Here is a 27861-nt window from a genome sequence, read left to right as displayed (position 1 = left end):
ACAGAGCTAATCTATCCGTACCCATCAACATCGTATCATAGGTGACTGCCAGATACTTAAGAAGCTATCCAAAAGAAATGTCACAACTCTTTTTCAAGACACTACAAAAGAAATGTTCCAAATAAAATAAAGCAAATGCACGTACAAGTAAATGAGCCAAAGAACTTAATAAAAAGAGATTGATTAAAATGAGGACCAGAATGTTCAAAAAGGACTGAGAGAGAGAGGTGCCAAAGGCGCATTAAATGGATTCAATGGCTTTAGGTTTTAAATGCTTTTGGACTCCTCAGCAATTTTTAGCCAAAAATGATAATTCAAGTTAGAATCAAAATTCTGATGTCACTTAGGAAAAAGAAGGCTGAAATTTCTCCTTTGTAAATGAGCACTGCTCCATTTACAAAGGAGAAATATCAGTTTATACTGATGGAAAATCTTGCCTACAGGATTTTAAAACCAAGCGCTGCAATATTCACCATTATTTTAAAATCCTACCCCATTAAAATCTGCCTTAAATTGTGTGGTGCAATGTTCCCACAGAGTGTACTACCGTATCTGTTTGTATCTTATGTTTACAGCATCATCTGGATTGTTTTAGATCTCTTAAGTTAGCCTTCATTCCTGCTTTGTCACCCAAGTGGTTCTTTCAATAACTAATAAACTAGTACTCAACATATTACCAATTTCTTCAAAATACAATTTTATGAGTTTTATATTTAAAAACTTTAATGGAAGTGTAATAAACAGCAAGATAACAGTTTAATTTTCCCTTTGATTTAATGTTAGTTTCAGTATCGTTTTGCATTGTATAAATATATATTGTAATAAGAATAAAAAAAAATTTCTAATGACGTCTTTAGACATCTCGTCTAAAATTCATGACTACATTTGTTTCATTTCAAATGTTGTTTGAGAGTTTTTCAGCATACTTGGTGGATTCAATATAGCAGCAGGGACAAACTGCAGCCATCCGTAGGAGAATATACCTTTATGTGGGTGCTTTGGGGATGGAACATCTATAGCTGTAAGGCAAAAAATGCCATCATAAATTTGGATGGCATTTACAAAGCCCTCTAAAAAGTCTTTGCATATGATTATAGCTGAGGTATGATATTTTTGCAAGTAAAAGACCCAGAATAGATTTATGTTTCAACTATATCTTCCTGAGATGCATATGGATGCTAAATTGCAAGTGATACTAAAGGGAATTTTAGTAACTGAAGAGGATGGAGTCAAATTTTCTGGTTGTTTTTTTTTTTTTTTTCCCCTCAAAAATCATTTGCTCATTATTTGCATGTCATCAAAAGATCATTGGGTATCCAGGCTATATATAACAATGATGGCTGCTAAACGCCGAAGGCATGAGATGGAGATGGGTAAATATGCAGATTTTTTTGACCTGTGACCTCAGTTACTGCATGGTAATGTTCTTAAATGACTTTTATGATGACACGACTAAGTTTGGTGTTAATATTGGTTTTGAAGACTTAATTGGTATACACTGCCGTTGAACATATGTTTTAATTAATAAAAGAGCTGTCGTCAGGATTGAAAATAGCTCAGGTAATTTACCATGTACTGTAAAGTCACCTGATTTCTGCACAATTTGAGGTGAAGAGTTTATACATTATTCCAAAGAAAGAAAGAAAGAGTTGCAAACTGAATTCATGTGCATCGTACCAAACTGAAATGGATTTATAATTTGACAGGTCAAGAGTGTACTCATGGAACTGTTATGTTTTGCTATCCAGTGGTTCTTGGTATTTTTACCATATGACTGCCTAGGTTTGACAGTCACAGGACTGAACAGTCATCTCGTTTCTCCGTAACACAAAAAATAATTTGTAGCTGACCTACGGCTGCTGTGCTCTTTTACTGGAAAGTGTCCATTGCCAGTTGTACGCTGGTGAGCGCCCGCTGGAATGGCACTGCGGACCTGCCACCGGCAGCTCCTGGGGAAGGCTTGGCAGAGACTTAAACTCCCAGGCAGCAGGGACTGAAACTTGCTTTCCAGCAGATCGGCTCTCAGGCAGGTGATATCAGATAGGTGAAATCGGCCTCGTTTTTCTGCATTCCCAGTGGCTTTAGCATTCTGGGAGGAACAAAGAATCCCCCTGGAAAAAATAAAATCTTCCCATTGCAGAGAAGACAGAGCACAGCAGTTTGGCTTTGGCATCGTTTCCAGAGGAGCTGTGTATGACCATGCCGCCTGCAGGTCTGCTTGTGTGATCTGCCCAACACCTCTCTCATCTACTGAGCAATTTAAAACACATCCAACAGAGAGGCAGAGGGCTCGCAGGGAAAAAGGGGAAAAGTCCCTGTAAGTTTCATGAAAACAGGCATGGGAAGGGCAGAGGTAACATGTAAGTGCTCTCTCCAGTGCTGTCACTCTCGCAAAGTGCCTGGCACGAGCTCTCTCCTTACTAGGCACTGGAGAACCCACACAAGAGGGACACCTGGTACATCCCCCCAACCAACACAAAAGGTCTATGCACCGAGAACAAGAGCATTGGCATTGTTTGAATAAGCACACCCACCATGTAGTGCTCCGCGGTGTTCGGGGTTTCTTAGATATCCTAATTTTATAAAAGAAAGTAAAAGAAGAAAAAAGAAACAAGGTGAGAGAGAACACTATCATATTTTGTAGCAAGCAGGATACTGTGTGAAATCTTGGCCCAGTGAAGTGATAAAGGGGAAGCTTTCAGTTTGCTTAAGGGAAAACTTACAAGCAAATAGCAAAACTACCAAAATACCACATTGCAGAAAATGGGTGCATTTAGGTTCAATTAAGCTGTAAAAAGGAAAATGGCACTTTAGCTTACAAAAATGAAGGGACAGAGGGAGCTATCAGAAGCAACTTTACAAGATTTGTATGCATGAGGATGCTGCTTCACTGGACCAAGAAAACTACAGTATGGGACAGGATTTTTCTTTTATTAGACACTTTGCTAGATAGCTTTGTCGAACCTCAGAAACTGCTGCTCTGGCATTATGAAATAATCCTACATAACTTGATCTCATGAGCTTAGGAACACAGAGAAATAGCCATGCCAAATCAGATTACAGGGATCCACCTAGCCCAGTATCCTCTCTCTGACAGTGGTAACTAATGGATGCCTAGAAAAGAGTAAAATAAAAGACCAGGGAAAGCATACAGTGATAATTCTCCAAAATACTCTCCCAGACTCCAATGATTTGTGATTCAAGGACTTCTAGGACAAAGCTGATATCATGGTATTGAAGATACTCGAATCCAAATGCACAGATTTACACCCCCCTCCTCCCCTTTTTTGGATTTCTACCCCCATGAGAGTTCTACTAGTCACACAAAAAAGGTTTCACAGTTTGGTGCTGGCAAGTCCAGTGTTCTTGCCACTAACTCTGAATAAGCTAACAGCTTTCAAGCCCAATGATGTTATGTGTATAAGAGCATCCAACACTTTTTCCTACGTAAAAAAGTGACATGTGTGCTGAGGTGCTCTAAGTGTATATACTTTGGGAGATTTTATATATATATATATATATATATTTTTTTTTTTTAAATCAAGAATCTGGCTGTAAATTGATATTAACATTTTTCAGTATATGTGTAAAACACATGTTTCAGAAGAATAGAAGAGAGAAACTGTCACTCACTGGGAAGCTTTAGAGCTATCTGGCTCCCTGGGAAACTGCATGCAACTATTCTGGTGTCCAAGGGTTTGACCAGTGAGTTTCCTCTTCCTGCAAAGAATGAATGCAGAAGTAACAGAAAGTCTGAGGGGGAAGATTTTAGTAAATGGCTAAAGATACTCCTATTCTGCCCACTCCAGCAGGTAGGAAGCAGGTGGTGGTGGTGGAAGAAAAAGGGTAGGAAAGGAGAAACGCCTAACTTCCCCTCCCAGCAGCTGGCACAGGGGAAGGGCAGGAGGCTAACCTAGGAGAGACTCACACACTCACAGCTCAGCCCTCTGAAATCCCTTTGTGATGCTGCATTGATATGCAACGATGCCGACAGGTCATCGCAGTCCCAGCACTGCCACACAATGTCAGGACGTTCTGCTCTGATTATCTGGGGTCTTGCTGTGACTCCCTTTCAGGATGGAGCATGGCTCACCGGCACTTGGTGATTGAAACTTAGCACACTGGGGTGGCGTAGCTTCATTAATGCTGCTACCAGTAACATAAAAATCCCGTCTGCCCAGACAGGAACAGTGACTTCTTAAGCATCATGCTTATTTTACTATCTGCTTTTCAGGGGAGTTTTTCTGAAGTTTTAATTTTCTAATTGAATTGGTGCCTATATGTGAAATTTTTACTTAATTTATAAAAAGAATCAGTAAAAGTAAGGGTCTTAAAAAAACCCAAACAACAACTTATCCTTACATTTTTGAAGGCATATTGACTTTGTAAGAATCTAAAGGCAGGAGTGATATATTAGGGAGTCCCTATAACTTTACTTAAAGCAAAAATTAGAAACTGATCGAAAAGTTTTATAGAGGAGAGCAGAAATATAATTTTAAGCCTCTTAAAATTGCCTGAACTGTGAAATCAAGTAATGAACACTAGAAAAAGATCTGTCAGCTGGAATCAAAGCTTAGACTAGTCAGCATTTTCTTCCTAAACCTTATTATGGCAAAGATTTTTCATCTCTGCACTCTGTTCATCCCAACAAATAAACTGACTTGACCTCCACCTGTTACTCAGTGAAGTCTGCTGTCATCTTTGACTAAACCCTATTCTTTCCCTTCAAAGCCCTCTGCACCACTGAGAAGGTGGGAAGACACAGCTGTGCACTGATTCAGGTTGATACCAGTTCATAACCAGACAGCATTTCACAGTACAAATTACAAGCAACAGAGGAAGAAAAATAAAAATGTAGTGCCAATGAATTCTGGAAGGGGGCAACATTTTTCATCAATTTAACAATGAGATTTTCATAGAAAGAAGTTCTTTTTTTGTGTGATATTATGAACTAGCATTTGAGGCAAGAAACATTTTGCTTATGCCATAACAATGAACCTGTGCTAGCACCACATAGGAAGAAGTGAAGAACATAATGGAAGCTATTTGTGTTTCTTTTATATTTCATAAGTTGAATGCATTAACTGTTTCAAAGAGGTTCAGCTCCAAATGCATGTAGGTTTCTAGACTTAGAAACAAGTCACAGCTATATAATGTAACATTGCTAAATAAAAAAAAAATAGTATTATGGAACATAGAACAGCAAGATATGTCATGAGGAAAACTGTATAGCTATAGCAGTCATTTCTTCAAATATATCATCACGACAAAACCACGTAAGAAGCTTTCTAATACAACAACATATCAGAAAAAGCCATTTCATATAAAGTTGGACTTCTCTGGGTGATTAATGCTACGTTCAACAAAGGAGACAGTGTCTGTCTAATTACATTAAATACTTATCTTCTAGGGATTGGCAGGGTGTTTCTGCTCAATGTCACTTTTCATGACAATGTAATGATAGATCCGTTTACTTACCAGTGCCATTAGCAAAAATTGTACTGTTTTCTCAACTGCCCTCATATCACAAAAATATTTGATTAACACACTGTAGCTTATCTAATACTCTAAGCAACATATTCTGCATAGTTTTCTCTCTATTAAAAGAACAAGATTACAGCTTGTAAAATTTTTATTGCACTCACACAAAAATAAATGAATAATGTGTGATATAGTTCAAGTATCTTACTAGTTCACAAAACAGGTCTAGTTGATTTAAAATATTAACTTGTACTTAAAATATTAAGATTTTCGGGGAAACAAGCAAACAAACAAAGTCATTACTCTGAAGCACTACTTCCCATCCAGTCTTTAGTTATTATTTCCTTTTCATTTCAGCATTTCAGCACATCTTTTGAAACTTTTAATACCATAGGAAAAAAAAAAGAGTTTTCATTCCTTTGCTGAAAAATAGATATGGCCATCTCCCAAGTCTTTAAAATTCACCACATCGTGAACTGACTCTTCAGAGTCATGCTACTGTGCCAACATACAAAGAACAATAAACCTCTGGAAGAATGTACACAGCGAAGGCAGTTTATATAGTAACAAGATAATTTCATAAACCTATATTGAAGAGAAAGGCTGTGATGTAACATTCTAGCAGTATATATCAGCTACCTGATATTTACTAACAAGATTAAACTACTATCTGTTTGTCTCAGCACTCTTCATAATTCACTTTTTAATGGATGGACAGGAAAAGTCAGCAGTGTATGGCACAGATCATTTTAGAAATAGAACAAGACAGCTTACGGCAGTATCTATTTCAAAACATGCTCCATCTTTTCATACGATCACATCAAAAGTCTATACTTAGCAACTACAATACTTCAAATCTACTCATAAAACCTTTGAGGGGTGGATTTCTATTTCTAAGTAAAACAGCAAATTTGAAAAACAAAGAATCCTGAGGAGGTGTCCCTGTCAACTGGTACCATGTATAGTGCATTAGTTCTCATCTTCTTGGTATCTTATGCCTCTGCAGGAGAAGGCACATGGGAAGCTTCCTTCAGTGAAGAGTTAGAACATCAACCCCATTTTGTTACAGCTCCTCACACTGCCATGAAATGGCAGCAAGAACATACCCAAATTGACTCCTATTAGGCATAACTTGACACAGCAATGCAGAAACCAAAACTGTCTTTTAAAATCCCGTGCAAGTGATTCTTGCAGTGAGAGAATGACACTGCAGCCAACTGCCACATATGACTCTCCAAATTAATAATGGATTTAGGATATTCATTCCCTGAGCTGCGAGGGTTCGGGGTGTGTCTGCAATTATCTAGATATAAGTCTGACACACATTATCCTTCTATCAATGTCATTTCCCTTAGTAGCCAACAGATTATCAGCAGCTTTGTGATATTCCAGGTGTCAAAGAAGAATTAAAACCACAACAATTGCACAAACAAAGGGACAAAAGACGGGATACGTGTTTCTGAGCCCTGCATATCAATTTAATATGTGCAGCTGACAATGATGCAAATGTCCTCGGGAGAGAGGCAGCAAGATCTGTGCCCAAACATACACACACCACCGTCAGCAAGATGGCAGGGAACAGAAGCAGTAGGATTCCCAGCCCAGGACACATGCCTCAGCAGGCAAAGCAACCCAATGAAACAATCCTCTGGTTGGGGAGAATTTTGGAAGCACCTGATATGGAAAAGGGCCCTAAACAAGCCAGATGGTACTTTTAGCTGGCAGCAGAAAGTAGGAGACAGCCAAAAACATTACAGCATTTCCCCAAGAGGCCAGCAAATCGATTTTTAACCATTTTTTTTTTAAAGTGATGCTATGAATATAAAAAATAATGTTTCTATGCATTTTTAAATCGCTAATTTTATGAATAATACACTTAAGAAGGCAACAACTGGAAGAGATGAGAAAGCAATGGATTTTCACTTTCCCTGGGTGGTTGTATATTTGACATCAGGTTTCTATTCAGTCACTGCCACTGTTTACTCTACATTAAGTGCCAGTTTTTGTTCAGGGTTTTCCACATAGCATTAAAGAGAAAAATCCTGCAAAAGTAGAGAATCATAGAATCATAGAATACCAGGTTGGAAGGGACCCCAAGGATCATCCGGTCCAATCTTTCTTGGCAAAAGCAAGAGAAATAGCACTGTAAAATCACAATAGCACAACAGTTCACAGGACACGGGAGAAATGTTGTTTGTAAGACTGCTTTGCCCTCTTAAAACCTGTCCACCCCAAATTATTGGGTTTCTAGATGATCATTTTTTAAGAGAGGGCAAACGATTTATTTAATACTTACAAGTTCCCATTTGGCTAGGGATTTGCATAAGAAATACAGCTGGTTTGGGGATCTTTTAATTTTTAAAATCTCCAAATGGCCAGAATTTGGAATTCCACCTGGATGATAGGACTCTTTTCAGGAATCAATTTAATGTCAGATGTTGAACCTTTACTTTGACAGTCAAAAGCAGCTCCTTGCACATCACATTTAGATTAGGTGTGGCCAAGCAGTTTTCACTCAAGGAATGGGAGATGTAGGTTGTAAGGACTGAAAGGGCAGAGCGAGGCAGAGGAGTCATGAAACAAGTGCGAATGACCATTACCCTTTGCTTCAAAGATGCACCTCACACCTAGGATTGGCCAAGTTCAGAGGAAGAGTCAGGATGATGCTTTACTTTCATTTGCTGTTATTTTGGTTAACAGTAAAGGCAAGCCCTAAGACAGGGTTAAATCTGGACTACTTCCAAAGTGCTTTCTCCTGTTCAGAGCAAGGTAGTGCATTAGCCTGCTGCATCACAGATAATACTCCTGGAGACAAATGTGGGCTGCTGTAATAAAACGGGATGTTACACTGAGTACAAAGGAAGATAATCCATACATTTATATTTTTCAAATCTCATTGAGTATAAATCCTTACTTTAAAAAAAAAAAAGTATTTCCCGCCTATAGATGGAACCTAAGACTTTGCCTCCAGCCCTCGCTGATATAAAATAGTCCCGTTCTTTTCAAGATTACTGCTCTTGGACATGAGGATTGCAGGTACCATCTCACTTTGCTGGCTTTTGGGGGTTTGAAGATCCGCATGCAAATCCCAGTGAGGCAAATGAAGACGATGCGCAAAACAGTAAAACAGCCTATAATTTTCCAGCTAATTTTAGCAACAGGATCTCTTATGTTATGCTTTTTGGTGTATATCACACTAAAAATAGCAGCAACCATTGATGTAAGGGAATAGCAAAAAGGATGATCTCACTAGGACTGCGGGCTGTGCAAGGGCGGTGTGGGCAAGCAGAGCTGGAGGATGCTATGGGTTACCTGCTCTCCCCTGAGCAAGATACCAGTGAACTCAGACTAGAAGTGTAGCCAGTATCTGCAATAGATGAAGATACTGCTTAACTTTAAGTCTTTGTGGAGCTGGAAAATGAAAGAAAATTAATAGTACTTAAACAACATCCCTTATTTAGGCTGCAGTGTCCTTATTACAGTCACTCCAGTGGGGCTCGGCTGTATGGGGTAGCACTGCATTCGTGCCGTATGGATTATGGGTCAAGGTTACAGACTACCCACTTTGGGTGAACAACACAGCTGCTATCACAGCACACCTACATTCCTGGAGGTATAGGATAGCTCTGCAGCCACTCAGCCAAATTGTTACCTGAGCTAACAGGCTGCTAGACAGATTTCTCTGCTTTCCTATGCTCACTGACTGCTGCGGTCAAAGTGTTGGGGCAGCACTTAACTTGAAAGAAAGGAACCAGGGAATGATTTATTCACTACTTCTGGCAGTAAAAAACCCCACTATGGAGCATCAAGCAAAATGATCAGGCAATGGACAAAAGAAGTGGTTCTTCCTTACACAGCACTGAGTAAAACTGGAACTCGCTGCCACGGGATGTTGTGGGGGCCAAAATAAAGAAAGGGTTAAAAACATCCGAGCACATCTCTGAAAGAATGAAGGCTGTCAAACACAAAGATGCAAGCAGAGCCTCTGGCTCATGAAACCAAGCTGTTTGCTGCCAAAATCCATGAGGCTGTGCTCTGAAAAGCATCACTGGATCACTGTCCTGCTGTTGTATTCTTTCCTTAAGTGTCCACACCAGCTCTTGTCAGAGACAGCATACTGGGCTAGGTGAGCCTTCAGTCTAGCTGAGAAGAGCCATTTTTTCTTCTCTGTGGGCACATCCACAGTTTTTGTAGGCTGGAATGTGCTGTACCTGGCAGCTGAGAAACAGGAAAATGAGGTATCCAGCTCAATGAAATTAAGATGTCAGGATTCCTCCTCACTTTGTACAGAACCAGGGGAACATCTAGAGTCAGCGTGGCAGACACAGTGTGGGAAAGGAAACAAACAAAAGTGATGTAATATGGTCTGCTTCCTGTTCCCGGTCCTGTACCATCTTCTCTCTGTCCCCTAACACCTCTCATTGCACATTTTAACTTTGGGTGAAAATGTTTCCTTTAAAATAAAGCCTGTTTTCTCCTCTAAAGCAAAGATTAAAATGTGTGCACGGAGTACAGTAGCCGCACTGTGTGCTACGCAGTGGAGTGATGGTTGTACTGGGAATGTTAATAAACAGTGCGGAGAGCAGAACTTCTGCATAAAAAAGGGTGTATGTTACATCTCTCCCCCTCTCCCCTGTCTCATGCAATATTTACACAGCTGTGCTTTGTAAAATGTGTAGGGGAGTTTTTTATTATTATTTTTTGGTAATTTATTTACCTAAGATAGGCCAGCATCTGTTTTGCGGTGAGCTTCTTTCACAAAGTTTCACAGTTGCCTTGACTGATGCAAAAGGAGGTCATGGTCCTTACTCAGTGATCCTAAAACCATTTGTTTCAACCTTGTTGCCATTCCATTTTGCTAATTTGTGTTCTGCTCTGTGTTTTTGGTTTGTCCTCTGCTTGGAAATGTGTATCCCTTGGGGAACTGATCTGGCTAGGTGAGTATTTTAGTTATCTGTTTTATAAAATGCAGAAGTGCACAGGAATTTGCAATAATATGCATCGTTTACTGGCTCTCAATATGTACTGTACATTGGCTCTGAAGACTACTAATATTTTCCAGCTGCCTCCAAAAAAACAAGAGTTCAATGCAGTCTTTGCAGTGGGTCCCTTCCCATGACTGCCTACACAGGTGATGAAGACTTTTCCTGTGTCCTGACGAATTAATAAGCCTGAACATTTCTGTACCAGCAGCATACCACAGGAGATAAAATATTGCTTCTGCTTCCCAAACACATTAGAAAAAGCAAGTCTGCTGATCTCAACTGCTAAGACAGCACATGAAAGGAATGCAGTCCATTTCCTAACCAAGATCTAATCTATAGAAGAGTTTATAGATCCAAGTCAACATCCTGAATTGGTCCCAGAAGCAAACAAGAAAACTAGTTCAACTTTTGGAAGACAGGTACAATACTTTCAATGTGTTTAATCTCATTTTGCAATTAAACAGTCCCATGCCACACTATCAGATGATCTTCAAGGATAACTGCATGTTTGACAGACTCCAAATCAGCAAGAAATGCACAGCCATGTTCAAAGAGAGGGTGCTTCTGTCCTTCGGAGCTCAGCTCTGAAAAGATGTAGAAAGTGTGTGCTTTTGTCCCAATACCAAGGAAGCTTACAGTTTTCACCTGGTGTCAAAAGTGAAGCACAAACCATATCACTGTCTTTGCTTTACGTGTATATGTTAAACAAAATGAGTGCAGAATACGGCTCAGCCAGCAAGGACATCTGAAGAACGTTAGGTCCATGGACTACCAATACAGCACTCCCACCACAGGAATCCCATTGTCATCAGGAAGCATTGTGCCAGCCTTTGTCAGGGAATAGTTTTCCATGCACTAAATCTTCCCTATCACTCTGAAAAATTATTCAGATGATGCTAATTGTGTGTGGAGCCAGAAATAGCTCAGGTGATCTTACGGTTGTCACAGCACACAGAAGATCTGCTTTTAATTTGGTCATTAAAGTCAGTGAAAATAGTATGTATGGGTGATGCTAGCACCAGGCCAGTCGAAAACACAGCTTTAATTTGATATCTGAAGTGAAACACTTTCTGCATTTTTTAACTCAGAACTCCTACAGCTCCATACCCATTTTTAAATGATGCATTTCCTGACATCTGGAATTAGATGCAAGAAGCAGAGCCACAACATTGACTGACCGACTTCTCCGGGACCATACTGAAGGGATGTTTTCCTCAGGGGATTACAGCAAAGCTGAGGCATGTGCTCTAACACTTGCATGGGATTATTAATTTTATTAAAAATGGAAAGTACAGTTTAGGCTGAATCTCAGGGCCAAGTTTCTTGTGTTGTCCAGTGTGTGGAAAAAAAGGAGCCTTTGAGGGATGTGAAAACATCTAGGACTTTTCAGTCTGAACTGACTTTTCAATCAGTAGTTCTTTCCCCACTTCTAACTTCCTTCCATGATTTTGAGACAGTAACGCCAGCAGCATGGCATGTTGTCACAGGTCTCATGCTACTACGTGAATTGCCAAAGAAAAGCTGAGCTATTGATCCAGTGGTAATTTGCTGTCAAAATGACTGTCTGTTACAGCAAATGAGTAGTGTTAATCATTTGACTTGATGAATGCTATTGCAAAAGACCGACAATGCTCAAAGCACCATTATTGACCTGCTGCATTTTTCCCGGCTCACATTAAATTCTTGATCTCTGCTGGCCTTGACCAATTACAGTTTAAGTTATCCATTAAGGTGTAGTTCTGGAAAAGTTCCGTTTAAAATAAACAAAAACTTATATTGGTGAGTAACTCATCAACTATGCAGCAGTCTGATTCTGATTGCCTGGCAGAGAAACACACACATTTTGTGCAGTATCTGATAAAAGATCTATAATGTGCTAACACAAACCTATCATGTAGCACCTGTGACTAACAGATTGTGATATCAAAGTCTTGATGCCTAAGTGCTCCTGTAAATGCATTAAACTTTTAGCGGCAGGAACTGTAGACTGCCAGTGACAAGGAGCTGATATGGTATTTCAGTAAAAGTTGATAAGTGTTATTGCTCTTAGAAGAAAAGAAAAATCTTATGTTCTTGAAAACCACTGGGCAGCTTGTGTTTTGATGGGATACTGTAATGCAGAGAGCAGGGATAAGGGAACACACGGACTCTATGAAAACAAAAAGACACTTAGGAAAAGCTCTGTATTCTACAGTAGCTGGAGTTCCTTGAAGTATGCTCCATTGCACGCTTGACTTCGGGCATCTACCTGCTCACCTGAAACCAACTTCTTAGGTGGCAGCATGCACATGGGGCCATGTTTAATTCCACGTACCAGTAATGGAAGCATGCAAGGTAGCACAGGCCCAAGCACGCTCTGCTTCTCGGCTGTGGCAGAACAAGGATGTTGGAAGACTCTGTAAGTGGGGAGAAATGTGGGAAACTGTATAAAGCCTTGGAGATGAGAAGAAGCATGGGTCTGAATGGGAATGGGGAAATGGGGTGAATGGGAGCAGGAGTCTTAGTCACAGTATACAGTCTAACAAAGCTCAGAAAAAGTTCTTCAGAGAAAATGAACAGTGGAAATTTGCATGAACCTGGGAGGCAACAGGTTCTGTCTGCCATACCGCTCATGGCATCTCTTCAGCTTAACGACACAAATTAGCCTGATGAAATTCTCTCTGCTGTAAACCAAAATGTTCCGGCCACCAGAGAAACATGATCTGTTTCTGACCTCCCATTTGAAGAGCCAAACTATGCCGTGGGCTGGAGGTTTGTCTGGTTGTGAAATGTTCCCACTGTCTTAAGATATTAAGTTCAATGGAGGAAAAAATGGCACTGGTGCCTGCTGATAGATGTGTCAAGGTATGTAATGAAGCTGCTGCACAAGGCAGGTACGATCTTAATGGCTATGTGAGTGTGGTGTCTGACTTTTCTTTACACACTGAGAATTGGAGTGCAAGACAATGTCACATCTGGGAAATACTGAGTAAATATAATTGGCAGGGATCCTGGATGTAGATCTCCTCTGGTCTAAGCAAAAGGGAAGTTTCCTTGGTTTTGTCTTTCTTAAATGAGTCTACGAGTATCCAAACAGTTCACCTGAAGGAAATTAATGAAGACCATGAAATTCCTGTGTCCAGTTGTGATCCAGTGAAAACTGCCCACTACAGCAACTCACTGAAAAGTAGTGCCAGAGAATGATTTGATATTGAATACTCTAGGTCTGAAGTTGAATGTCTTCCCAGTAAAAAGGGATTATTTTTCTATTCCTTATTTTGTATAATACATGGTTCTCATGTTTTTCATCATATTTTCTACAGTCATTGGCAGTAATGTAGCACAACCATTGGAAATTTCTCTGAGCTCTGAGTTAGTGTGTGGCGTCAAGTCCTTTGATAAGCCCATAGACCTTTTGCCTGAGGACAGATCAGATGCACTCTGCATCACTGATGCTGGGACATACTATACATATTTTTATCTTCTAGGTAGTGCCAGGCAACAACTGTGTTTAGGGCATAAAGAATGCCTAAAGAACACAATCTAGGATCTCCCTTATACCACTTTCTCTGGCATTTCCAAGATATAATTCCAAACAGACTTTGAAAACAAACTCTTGTGGTCATCTGATCTATGCCTGAATGAGTATTTCTGATGTGCAAGGCATAAATAAAAGTTTCTCAGTAAATATGGAGAAGAAGTTTTCTTGCATGCTGAGAATCTGCCAAGAAGAAAGCCCATGCCAGATTTAAGACAAGCGTTATTGAAACAAGAGTTTGGACCAGTTGCCTGCATGTGGTTGTTCCATAACCAGCAACGGGGAGAGACATGGTACCATTAAGTTAGGGGTCATTGTCACTGCAAGGGAAATACTCCAAATAGGCGTCGCAGCTCCTCAGCTGCATAGAAATTGCTCAGAAATCATTTTCAGACAGTCCCATAGATGGTGACATGAGAACAAGCAGCACTAGCCTGAGTGGTGTAGGGAGCAATCATGAGGCTGACTTTAATAGCATCTTTACTACCAAAGATGTGTCCAGCAGTCTAACAGGGAGCTCTCTAGCTTACTGCAGGTTCATATAATATTATCAACTTCATGAGCCCCTGGAACTGTAAATATGTCTTTCAGTCATGCAGTGAAAGTGTTATTACTAATTCCTTAAGGTTTTTTGCACTGAAAGTCTCATTTGGTTCCTGGGGTTTTCAAGGTGAAGACACACAAGAGCCTAGCACAGCTTGACCAGCAGCAGAACAGCCGGGGTGGAGCTGGGGCAAGGGAAAGTGGATGACCACGGTATGAAAAGCCCCATCAGTCTTTCAGTGGAAGAAGGACCACAGAGCTCTACCTATTTTGCAAATGGGTGCAGTGCTGTAAGTTGGTCAAGACCACAACTGAAGCAGAACTAATTGTCCCTTCAGATATCTCAAGAAGTGCAAGGAGTACAAACATGTACCTTTCCTGGGATTACTGTCCTCTGGGGACCAAACTAACTTGTGGAAATACAAGTACCAGGAAGATCTAAGTAAAGAAACTAATAGGATGCTTTGAATTTGCATCTTAAACATTTTTTCCATGCCACACTGTAGAAACACAACGGAAGTAAAATTGGCAAATACCATCCATATGCTATACTACAAAATGACTGACAGAGCACAATGTGAACATTACTCCTGGACTGAACCAAGAGAATGCATTAAAAAAATGCATAAGTGGAATACTGATATACATTAACTCAATCTTCTCTTATTATGGAATTAAAGAACTTATACCTGTAATTATGGCTTACCCCCATTACAAGCAAAGCTGCCACAGAACTGAACACGGGCCAGCTTTGTACATGAGTTCAAAGCCAGTGTGATGTTGCCTTATTTTCTTACTATCATCATCTTTATCCTCTCTTGCCCTTCTTCTCAGTTAACAAGAGTTATGTGCTGAAAGTGCTGAGATAAAGTAATGGTAAGGAGGATACCGCAAAAGGTATTTGAAAAGCAGAAGTAATTTACTACATGTCTGCTTTGTTTTACTTCCTAAGCCTTCCTGTTGTGAAAGGAAATTCATCTTTTCTGGCAGACTCCAGCCTTTTTAGGCCTGAGAGCTCCCCAGGAGCTTTCGAGTGCAGGTAAATGGATGCGAGACTCAAGGAGTACAGTACAAGGAACATGGAATTAATGTTGGTTTTTGCTTTGGCTGTCACGTCTGACGTATAAGGAGAGTGCTCCATCCTTGCTTGCAATAAGTATCTAGATGTAAAAAACACAAGGCTGAGTCCTCTGCTCATTACTATGGGTCTGAAATGCCACAAATGGAAAGGTCATGTTACTGGTGGGTGAAGCATGTAGGATCTACACCCAGCAAAGTCTCCATGTGAGACAGATGTCGGGGTGCTCCAAGCCCCAGGGCCCTGTGACGTAAAAGCGCAGAAGAAGGACTGTGGATGGACAATAGGTGCAGCCTGTATTCTGCACACAGCAGAGACCCCAAGAGTAGGCACAGGGGAAGCATCCACTGCCTAATCTAAATAGCACACAGAGTGGTTTTGTCCTCTTCTGTTCTCCTGCCAGTTTGCACATATGTTCTGAGTATACAGCCTGCCCTCCAAAGACCACTTACAGGGGCAATCACAGGGAAGCAAAGCAGGAAGAAAGTATCCAAAAAGGGAATTTGTTCAAGAGAAAAAAATGGAGACAGATGTAGAGCGACTAGTCACGGCTGGCGGTAAATAACCCTCTGCCTGGAGTGCTCTCTTTCTCTAAGAGGAGTTCACATATTCCATTTCATATTTCCTTTCTAGGAAGTCAAATCTTTGTTTTCCTGGCATTTGTTCTTTTTTTTCTTTCCCCTATATACTTTTTCCCTTCTGTACGGTCTAAAATTGTCTCTCATTTTCCCTTTCCCTTCTACGTTGTGCTCTCTTTCAAGTGCGACATTTCTCCAATCTCCCTCTGATGCAGACCTAATTTCCCTGCACTGTCCCAGGCAACACCTTTTGCTACAGCCCTCTCATTAGTCTCTGTGCCACGAGCACTTCCCTCTGTCTCTACATGTGCATAAGCATACGGGTGCTTCACACCTGCTCCTGTGTTAAGAGTCCCCACTTTTTCTCATGTGCACACCTCAGAATTAAGCAAATGCAACACACACAGACAGAATATTCATCCTCTCACTCCCATAAACCTGTCAAGGCATATAGGCCAAGAAGCTATCTCTGCATAAATCTAAATCTCCTGCGAGGAAGCAATCTACTCAAAGGCAATAAAGCCAAAGGATATATTATTATCTTTGGTGTGGATCCTACTGGGCTGGGAGGTTGGCTGCTGGCTCCTCTCTGAACTTTCCTTCCCAGCCAGAACAGCCATCCCACAGACAAGTCTAAGCTTCCTTTCCTTGGTCTGATTTCCTCCTCCTGTTGTTTGGCTGGTAACCCAAAGGACAGGGTTTAATTATGGAGTTTGGAAACCTGGCTTACGCTATTCTGCCAGCACAGGATAAAACTTCAGCCTGCCTCCCGAACCAGCATCATTCTGCACCGTTGATACCTGCATTATCCCACGCAGCATAAAATGAACCACATGGAAGAAATGCCAAGTCAAACAAAAAGACGGTTTTAGTCTTTAAACTTCTACTGCGAATTTCACTGGGAAAAAAACAAAACACTGAAGCTCAGAGATTATTGTATGTTAAAACTGTGCCATCATTTTGACTGTAGACTAAATAAACAGCCAGGCCTTTCTCTGGACAGGAGAGACATCGGAAAGGATGGATCTGAAACAGGCCCAGGTTCCAGAGCTCCCCTCTCAGAAAGGAACACTGCAGCGAGCCACCGGGTAATACGGGATGTTAACATCATTTGTACAGCTTTCAGATGACCAATATATTTTCTAGGCAGATGCCCCATCGAAGACTCATAAAACATCTTACCCTTCTGGAGATAAAGCACCCACGTCAAATACAAAGGGCCAGACGTTAATATCAGACCCACCTGTGATTTTTGAGGTAAGGCAGGGCACTGTGCACAGACCGCAGCAGGATGTGTCCCTCGGGGGGGAGCACCTTGTGCCAGTGACGTACCACTGTTGCCCTGGCATGGAAGGACACTTCAGTACTGTTTTGTCCTTCACCACTGATGAGCTGTGGCTCTTCAGGTAATCTCTCTGCCAGCTGTGCTCTTGCAGTGACCCTGTTTTACAAGAAGCTGAGGCAATGAATTCAGAGGACAGGCTGCTGGAAAGCCACGGCAGAAGTATTGGGGTGGGGCTGCATAGATATAGCATAAAGATGGTTTGAAAGTGCATCCCACGCAGGCAGGATAAAGCTCTTTTTCTTCATAGCTGTGACAGTGATAGATAGCTTGGTGGATCTGAGCTATATCTAGTTGGTACCTGGCTTGAGTCCCTGATGTTGCAAGGTGATTTTCTGCCCTTTCGCAGGCAAGACTAAGCAGAATCTGGGATTTTTCTGTAGTAAGTGAGGAAGGTCATGAGGAAGGAAGAACCTTCTATTCTCTGACTTGTTCTTGCCTTTCTGAGCACCTCAGGAAGTTTGACATGGGCAGTTGCGCTTCTTTGTGATGGGCACCCAGTGGTGCCAAGAGTGGCGAAGGTGCTTTGGAGGTGTAAAGCTTTAGGTGTTTCTCTTGTCCAGCTCAGCGGCTCAGTGCCACCATCTAGTCAGGACTTGGATGAGACAGAGGTAATGACCACATGTGGGGGAAACCACCAAGACTGACAGCAAAATTAATAGCCAACCTCTGGCTGTTGCACAAATGGAGAACATTTGTCATTAACAAAGAGTACCCCAAACTTTGGGGGGAGTTAGCCCCCAGTCTGACAATGATGTAGAAGCAGTGACCCAGTCAGCTTTTAGCCATCTGCGTCTGCAGAGGAGGTTGTGATCTCTCCCTTTCAATGGGCGCTGAGCTTTTGTTCGTGTTTTTGCTGCTCCATGAGCAGACTAGTTTAGTACAAGGTGAAGCTCTGCCTTACATCATCTGGAGCCTGGAGCTGACGGAGGAAACAGCCCCTAGTGTCTGCTGAGCAGGACACCTCGCTGAAAACACCAGAGCCCTGGGGACGGCGGCGGCAAGGCAGTCACGGGGAGCCTGGCACTTGTCTGCCTGCAGGTCCACCCTCTCCTCCTGCCAAAGTGCCACATCTGCAGTCAATAAGGGCCCACAAGCTGGCTCCTCCTCATTAGAGGAGAGAGGGCAGCTGGCAGGGGATCCTCCAAGGGCTCCCAGGCGCAGGAATCAGTCCCCTCCCAGTCTGGAATAGCCCAAATTTGGTGACTTTCTGGGCATGCTGTAAAGGACAGCTGTTTGACAGGGTCTCCAGAGAAAGCTATGGGTATGTTTCCTACATGATGAAGGATATAGGTGGCTGGCTAAGTGCCCACAGAACTGATTTTAATGCTGTTCAGGTTGAATTTACTTTTCTGTGCTGTATAGTTCATTATACACAGTGCCCTGGACAAGCATGTGTTGTTTCAAAACAAACCCAAACCATACTATTTTAAATCCAAACAAACAAGAAAGAAAAAAAATAGGTATTGCGAAAGATCCTTTGGGCTGTTAGAGGGCCTTCTCAGACACTGGGAGGATGGAGATGAAAGTACTGCTTGCCTTCGTCTAACAAATAAGACTTCTGTTATTTTTATTGGCGATAAATACTTGATTATTTAGCTGTAATCAAAACTGAGGCATTAACTTTACCTATGCATGTAGCACTGACCCAGAAAAATACTTCCAATAGAATTAAGCACCCAGATGATCTCAGGATAAGTGATCAATGGACAGTTAAGTATGTAACATAACATAACCCAAAAGATGATCAACAAGAAAGATCAGACACTGAGAAGAGGCAGAAGAGCTGCTTCCTAAACCTTATAAAGTGTAACGCCCAGTAATACCTATTTTGATATGAAGCCTCCAATCACACTTCTTAGTATTACAGATTAATGAAACAAGTCCTTCTGTAAGTAAGTCTCTTAAAAGTCATTACTAAGTGAACTCAAGTGTTGTATAATGCTTGAAAAGTCCTTCTACCATATATAAGTTTAGGGATGTTTATTTAAACAGTACAACTGTAGGGCACAGCCCAGACAGGTACTGCTTTTTGCTAAGCGATTGTCACCGCTTTCCCAGAATTGAATCTGGACGTTTTGACAGAAAAAGACCGCCTATCTTTTGCTGCATTATTTAAATACTTCAGATATTTGGCCAAAATACAGAAGTGACACACTACAGAAACATTCACAGCTGCAGGAGCAATAAAACCTCTACAATATTTTCATTAGACTGACCTTTTCTCAGAAGAAGTTACAAGATGTTTAGAATTGATCACCTTCCTATACAGCATTCAGTGTATTCTGATAACAAAACAGAGCAACTGGAGATCATGTTCTCGGGCTCCTGAAAGCCGTGGCTTACCTGGCTCCACTTCATGCCATCCACTTGACTGGCTGCCACTTCCTGGAGAGCGCCCTTGGCTTGTATAAAACGGCTCCTCACCAGGACTGTCCATCTCATCCTCCACAGACTTGAGACGTTTTGTAGAGCTGAGAAAGTAAAAACACATAATAAATACTATATGCATGCAAAGGAACAAAGGCACTTCTGTTGGGACATATCTTGCTAGCCCTGCTTGAGACTAACTTGGCTATGGAAACTATAACAGATTTGGGGCTCTGAGAAGGGGAAGGTATAAGAAGTCCCGCACAGCCATCCTGCCCGCCCAACCTCTCAACATCCACTTTTTGTTTCTGATTTGCTTCGTTGCCAATGACTAAGCTTCAGTGAGATGATACAAACCAACCTCTCACAGAGTCCAGACTGAAGCCCTAAACACATATTAGTTTAACTAGAAGGCAGTTTAACATTTAGGCTTTCACAGATCAAAAAGTAGGACGTTTTTCAAAGCACATAGAGGTCAATAAAAAGGCAAGAATTTAATTTGTATTTCATGATTTTTGCAATTTGAATGAATATGGTAATGACACACAAGACTTATTTTAACTGTCAGATTTTTCCACAGCTTATTCTGGAAGACAAATTGTTTATCAGTTCAAACTTATATTTTCAATCTTTTAACCGTAGCCATTAAATTAACCCAGACTGCAGTCCCATAAGAAGAAGCGTAGACAAGTGAATGATGGAAGAATCCATTCTTGGTTCAAATGTTCACGTTATCCTACAAGTATAAGCATTTTACTCTGCAACTGTGCGCCACCAAGCATAAAAAGCCCCCAACAGGTATCTCTGTCCAGTGCCAGTACTAAAGGAGTCCCTTGTAATATATCACACCTCCCTCACCAAAGGCTCAGGAGACAGAAGAGCCCTTTCAGTGGTCTCTGGTGGCCACTGACTCAGACTCTGGTAGTTCTGCAGGGAGAGGATCCCAAAGCCAAAGACACTCAGCTTGGCTCTGTTTTCTATAATGAGTTGTACAGACTGCGTGGGGACATTACCGAGAATTTCACTTCTAAGTACTTTTCCAAGGCTGGGTCAGCTCACTTTTTTCACCAAATCTGTATTCTATTAAGACTTAAGGCATTCAAGAACAGGCTCCGTTGTGTAGGGGGAACATATTTAACAGACATAAAATATTCCACTGCAATTTCTATTGGTTTAAAACTTGCAGCCTCTCCGCAGCTCCCCACCCGAAGCTCTGCACAGGTAGGAGCTGGCGGGTATGCAAAATCAGTTTGTGAGAAACAGGAAGAATAAGTCTTGCGGTATGCGTGGAATGCAGGTTTGGCCATTCCTTAATTTAGAGAATTGTTATGTGTCAATAGGGGAAATTGTGTGCATACAATATAATTACCGCCTGATAATTCTGCTGAGTCTGTGTATTTAAGGAATATTTTTTTTTCTGACTGGGAACAGCCTAATGAGAGGAAAACAAACATATTACTAAGTTATTAACTACCCATGCTGTTTATAATTAGCTCCTTATCAGTGGTAGCTATTTGCAGAAGAATGGGAGAGCAACAACTGAGCTCTCAAGTAACATTAATAACCTCACTTTTTTGCTTCTGGAGTCACGAGTAAATTCTACCTGAGAATGGTGCTAATGATGAGCACTGTAGGGTATGCAGTTTACACGCAAAAAAGGAAGAGCACAAAGTTTTTAATTGATGTGTAATGGGAATTGTAGTCACTGAGCTTCATAATGTGCACACTAAGTGCAAGATGTAGAATGTTCTTCCAATCACTGCAAACTGTAAGAAGTTATTGCTAAGAGCCTCTCTAAAGATTTATTTTTTAAATAAAAAAACCAGCTATATTCAAACTATAGAGACTTTTTACATGTGTACTTGCTTACTGCAAAGCTGGTGGCACGGCAGACTGAGATAAAAACGTAAAAGAAACCTGGACTGAAGTTAGACTTTCTTGTCATGTCTTTGAAATAAGTGATCTATTTTGGCTGCAGGGGAAAAAAAAAATCAATCTGGTTCCTTAATAGTGTTCAAGGCTACTAGAGTGACTGGGCTTGTTTATAAATCTAATCTCATGGATGGTTAAAGTGAAAGGTAAAAAATAAAAAATATCTGTGTTTGATAGTTGGCATCTAAGCCAAAATCAAAATCAGACTGGGTAGTCATCTGCATTAACAATTCAGTTTTCCAAAGGATGAGTCACAAATATCTAAATGCTATATGAAAACTAGAATGCATTCTAGGACAAGGTCCTAAACCGATGTTAGTCTCACAGATAACAATTTTTATGATACAGAATGCATACAAGTCTATCTTAAGACTTTCCTGCTAGGACAAAGTGGCATATCTCAATATGCTCCAAATTCTCCTCTGCCACAAGTGAAACTCCAACAATTCCAGTGGAACTTCTCCTGATACACTGAGATACAAGCCAGAAGTTACACAAGTCAATGCAGCAGTTTTTCTTCGAAGCTTGTACATATAAAGAGAACTTTAACAGCAATCCAGTTGAACATTCAGCTCTGTGAATCTGAAACAGCTCCACACCTTGAGGCCCCCAAACAGCTTGTCAAAGAATTTAATGGTTACTTTCCCAGATGAGTAATGATGCTGGCCTGGGTTTCCATGTAACCTGGTACTAGGCAGAGATTAAATTACCTGGTAGAGGATGTGCTAGGTAAAGACCTCCTCATTGCTCCTGGGCTCATGCTGTAGTATGAAGAACTTTCCAAATCTGAGAGGGAGAAATTAGGGCCTGTTCCTGCAGCTATCGGTGCTAGGGAAACAAAAGAGATTGCAGTCAGTAAGTCATGTGAATAAAGCATGAATTGCACTTCAAAATCACTTTCTTCTTCCTCATGAGTGTGTTTAGTTTCATGATGAGAACAGGTGGGACATGGAAATTAGGAAATGCTAACGGTAACTGGCATTGCAATCAAGAAGATATAAATTTTATCAAGAATACAATGTTCCATGACATAGACTTTTTCTTACATTCCTCCAAAGGTATTCTTTTAAAAAAAAAAAAAAAATTATAGCAAGACTTCCTTTAAGCCCTGCTTTTCTATTAATATAATTGTAACATTTAATGAAACTTGTTGCTTTTGCTTTTAGGACAACATTGCATCTATTGGCATAGTTACAAATAGGCTGCATCATCCCGGTAGTGTGCTTGGCATAATCTATAAGCAGTATAGGCAGGGAAATACACACCTCAGGACCTTTGGTATATACGTGATGTACATCCACAAGCACAGAGGTTACAAATGCTCCTTGGAGAAAGCACAGAAGCAGATGAGAAACCTGAGTTCTTTTCTGCCTGCGAACATCTGAGTTTTCCTCTGGCCTCTCCTCCAGCTAACTCAGAGCTAGAGACATATGACTCTCCAAAACTTCTATCCAGCAGTTAGCTTCCACTGTTCACCTCTCATTACCTTATCCAGCACCTAAGTTTTATTGTAAGGGAGATAAATACCTTTAATTTTCCTGTCCTAGAGCCTTCATTTTACATTAAAACATTATGAATTCCTACACACCCTGAAGTTTGCAGGCACAAGCCTATGAACTCCATGTGCCGTATTCTTCTCAGAACAGAAAAGGAACAGAGCAGTTTAATGTTAAAGTCAACAGATAATGCATTTCACAAAAAAACCCACTACATGGCAAATGGTACCATATCCACTGTTGCTGTTCCAGTGCTATTTACAGGACAATACAACTTTGGGAGCTGACAATTACAGATCATGATTTTCTCTCACATTTCAGAGACATCTGAAAAAGGCCGTACTGCACAATAAAATGCACAAGCTTGGCCTGGAACGTATTGTCTGAGAGCCCTGATTCAGAGCAACAAAGACGAAGCAGTCTCAATGCCACACAAGGATGCTGAGCCAAGTTTAATCTTTGGTCTGAGAATCTGGCCCATTTTCAAACATGAAAAAATCTTTCACTCCGACGGGGCAGGAGTGAGGAAATGAAGACAGGATAGTTCCTATCACCCAGCTAACATGTCTGGGCTGAAACACAGGCTTCTGGGAGTGCTGCCATTGACTGTAATGGGGCCAGTATTTCACCCCAAGTCTTAAGGAGCTCACAGTGTCAGATTTGACAGAGGAATAATGTAACTTTGCAGCTGCCTCATCATCCCCACAAGACAATTAGTTGTTGCTTGGCAAGGATCTTTTAAGAACGTCATTGAGACAGAAAGGGAACAGCCTGGATAGCGACGGACTTTTAAAAGCATGGGACGGAAAATACACAACACCATTAAAACTTGAGAAAATCTGGAATGATCATTAAAAGGAATGAAGTTGGGAAGTAATTTATGACAAGAACACTCAAATCCTTTGTTATCTTTTCTTAACTATCATACGCTTCCTGCACACTGGTATATAAGAGGGTGTGTTAACAGAGAGAAAGAAAAATTAAGCATAGTAAAATTAACTTGTTTTATCAATGCGTGCTTTCTGCAACAGTTTCCTGACAGCAGCTACAAGAGGCTGTAAAACTGATGAATTTGCATGGAAAAAGAAACCGGTGTAAGTAATTTGTGTAAAAGGTAACATGGACATGGACTGCTATAATTCAGACACCCTGCAGATAGCAGACTGCTGCAGTGTGAGCAGTTATGGGTTAGAAAAATGACCACACTGCAGTCAGTCTGACTTGAATGGAAATCAATCATAAAGGTACTCTCTGCAGCATCTACTCCACAGTTTTCAGCAACTTCCTTGCCAAACAGATTTGTGCTCTGTAAACCCTGTGCTGATCAATTCCTCTGCACCCTCTACCTCCCAAAACCTAACTTACAGTTTAAGCATACTATTTTCCAAACAGGAACATAAAAAGGCAAGCACTAAATTAAAGCACAGTTTCTTTCTGAGGCACTGTGAATTTGCTAGGCATTGCAAGATTTATGAAACAGTTTTATTCCAAACAGATATGGAAGAAAAGCTGGTATGTGGATAACACTTCTCTTCTTTCTCTTACCCCCCCCTCTGTTTATCGCTCCCTCCCCAAATCCTGGACATTTCTGTTCCAACCCTTGGATTGGCCCTACAGGAAAATGAAATGTATCTCCAGAGCAGGGATGAGGTAGGAACAACGTATTGCTAACACTGTGTAAACTCAGCACAAAGTAGAAAGGGCTAATCACACAGTAATTTCCACCTGGGTAGCAAACGTGAAGGATGCTTTGTTTGTCACAGGCCAAACCACCTTGCCACACTCAAGAGCCTGTTTGTAACCCGAGGGTTAAAGAACAAAACTCACCACTAATAGACACTAACAGATCTAAGCAGCAGATGTTAAAGTGCCTGGCTGGCCTATGGTGGTGAGTACCTGACACAGGAGCCACGATCCTGCCCCAACCAGCTCAAGGTCTCTGGCCCTAGAAGTGCTGTGGCAAACGTTGCACAGGGCTACGGTGTTCTGAAATCCCTTCTCCTGCCTGCCTGGCAGGCACGCATTTGGTGCCTGTCTTTCAGCAAAGGGTATTTGTACCTTTGCTTGCAGTTACCCCATTTACTATCATAAACCACAGCAATGTGCCGACGTGCAGAGCCCACCCTGAGACTGTCAGGAAGAGGTTAATGTTTTTCATCCGCATGGCAGAACGTCGCTTCCTCTTTCCGGCTGGAATTTGGTTGAAGCCCTGTGTGCTTTCTGTCTCTGCTTCAGCCTCAGCGGAGCTGAGCCACAGCTTACACCTCCTGCGATGGGCTTCGTCTGCGGGGAGCTCGCTGCCCCGCATCCGCCTCCTCTAGTCACCCTTGTGTTTTGCAGTGCAACGTGCCACGAGAGCGGGCACAGCGCAGCTAGCCCAGCCAGGAGGCATCCAAGACCACTCCGAATGGCTTTTCACGCTGCCTTTGTGGACTGTCCACCTCGCATGGGCCCAGAAAGCTGATGGGAAGGGAACACTTGCATTTATTTGCAGGATTCCCCGCAAAGGCTGCAGCTCTGAAAAGTAAGCAAAGGGATCAAAGTGGTGCAAACTGTGCCCAAGCTCTATCTAAATTAAACCTCTTCATTGTGGCATCTGACAATCCACCATGCAACCTCCCTAAACCCCTGTTCCTATGCCCTGGGAACACGCTCTGTCCCCACATGAAGCAGCAGCATGGTTGGGAAGTTCCACTCCAGCACAGCCGGCTGTTACACGCTGCAGCCTGCAGAAACTCCAGGCAACGACATTAAAAACATGCCATTTCCCCCCTAAGAAATACTCTGCAGCAAAAAGTGACCTTCTGATAGCTCAGGAACGTCTCCCAGACAGGAAAGGATGTCAGAAATTGCAGTTGTGAGTCAAAACAATAGTCTCCACCTACGTGCCAGCATCAAGATGTCATCTGGCCCAGGGCTCCGACCTGGCAGGGGGTGAGGAGGAAGGACCCCTCTTCCCCTAACACCCAGCCTGCTAATGTGCGCAGGCTTTCTAAGCAAACAGATGCCGGCCTCAGCTCCCATTCCAGCTGCTGGCATCACAAAAAAATCCCTGTGCAGATGAGACACGTCTTGCTTGCTCTGAGGGGCAGGAGGAGCTAGTTTGCCCAAGAGGAGGAGGAGGAGGAGGAGGAAGGTGGGTGCCTCTGCCTGAGCACCAGCCCTTGTGCTACTCCCGGGGACACGAGGCAGCATCGCCCCTGCTGCCAGCCTGCTCGCTCCGCTGCCAGCTTGTTAGCTCAGATCTTCACCCGAAATGTCAAGAAAAATAACAGAGAAATTAACGAAAAGCCCTCTGACTTAACCCAATTGGAATATTTATTTTGAAAAATTTATTGAATTACAGAACAGGAAACCCACTAAATAAAACCAGCCAGGCTGGCATTTGTCTTCCTTGGAATACGGCACTCTCTTTTAGTCATGTTAATATTTAGTTTCTCTTTTTTCCATTTTTATGTATTTATTTTTACAAAGGGGCTGGGATGTGACTAAGATCATTACATGTGTAACACTGCAGCAAAGTGATAATGTGTTTAAGGTTAAATGGGAGAAACATGACATTTGACTAACAAACTTTTTCCTGAGTTGTGACTCCATAAACAAAGGGAAACACACTGCGCTGCTGCTGCCGAGAGGAAAGGGGAGCTGGGTGGTTTTTTTTTTGCAAGGCCTTTGTTTTCTACACACTGTATCGTTAGATTCAAAGAGGTTTTGCCGAATACAACAGATATGAAATGTGTGATGTTCATTTTAAAATTACAAGTACAGCCTGCTATTGACCATCTAATTATGTTGAGTTCCATTTATAAACATAGCTAACCACTAAGTTTATAGAGACTTTTTGTGCTGCTTTAATAGGATATTGATCGAGAGCAAGGTTTGAGTGGACTGCCATTGAATTGTGTAATGGCATACAAAAGGCAAGGTCACGGCAACTGTTCACTCTATGCCTGCAGTCTATTTTTTATCATAATCTTTTTTTCTTCCTCTCATACCCAAGCCCACACAGTGTGTTTTGGATAGCAGTGCTTTGCTAAGGAATATAGAGTATCTTTTTAAATGTTAATTTTCATGCTGCTGACTTTAACTACCTTCACTACTGTAATGCTTAGTATAGCAGAAAACATACAGGCTGCTGTTTAGAGAGAGCTGTTTTATTATACCGCGGCTTTCACACACGTGCTCTGCGTGGAGGAGAGCCTCTTCTCCCCTCCTGGGCTACAAGAAGGCAGCAGCATCCTCCCTGCCCCTTGCAGCCGCTTGCCTGGCCCAGACCCACGACAAGGAGCCAGGCCACCCCACACCTTGCCATAGGCATCCAGTACACGCTGGGCTTCGCAGGACTTTCCCTGCAGTTTGTTTCAGCTGTACCTGGCCAGCGGATGAAAGGCACGAGGAAGCTGCGTTTCCTCCGTCACATCCACGCTCCATGCCTGGAGCAGCGGCAATTACTTTCATTTCTAGCACTTGTCCGCCTGCCTCATGGCAAGGACGGTTTCAGCTCCTGCCTCCATTGCTAAAGGTGCCGCTAACCAAGTC

At 41.8% G+C, this 27861-nt stretch overlaps 1 protein-coding gene across 14 annotated transcripts in view; it reads right to left on the bottom strand.

Annotated features, from left to right (window-relative positions):
• NFIA (nuclear factor I A) overlaps nt 1-27861 on the bottom strand; it is a 360756-nt gene that overhangs the window by 60756 nt on the left and 272139 nt on the right. For 7 of the 14 annotated variants that reach the window (XM_052802073.1, XM_052802079.1, XM_052802082.1 and 4 more), the window contains exons 5-6: nt 22537-22654; nt 19871-19998 (exon numbers count right to left, since the gene is read on the bottom strand). In XM_052802073.1, coding sequence (XP_052658033.1) covers nt 19871-19998; nt 22537-22654 — 246 coding nt within the window. Of the gene's footprint in view, nt 1-2534; nt 2574-3633; nt 3721-19870; nt 19999-22536; nt 22655-27861 lie in introns of all 14 variants that reach the window. The other 7 variants (XM_052802068.1, XM_052802069.1, XM_052802070.1 and 4 more) reach the window with 2 other exon arrangements.

This window comes from Harpia harpyja, chromosome 11 (genome assembly GCF_026419915.1).
Source record: "Harpia harpyja isolate bHarHar1 chromosome 11, bHarHar1 primary haplotype, whole genome shotgun sequence".
Classification (NCBI taxonomy): domain Eukaryota; kingdom Metazoa; phylum Chordata; class Aves; order Accipitriformes; family Accipitridae; genus Harpia; species Harpia harpyja.
This window is presented reverse-complemented; position numbering and strand designations above follow the sequence as displayed.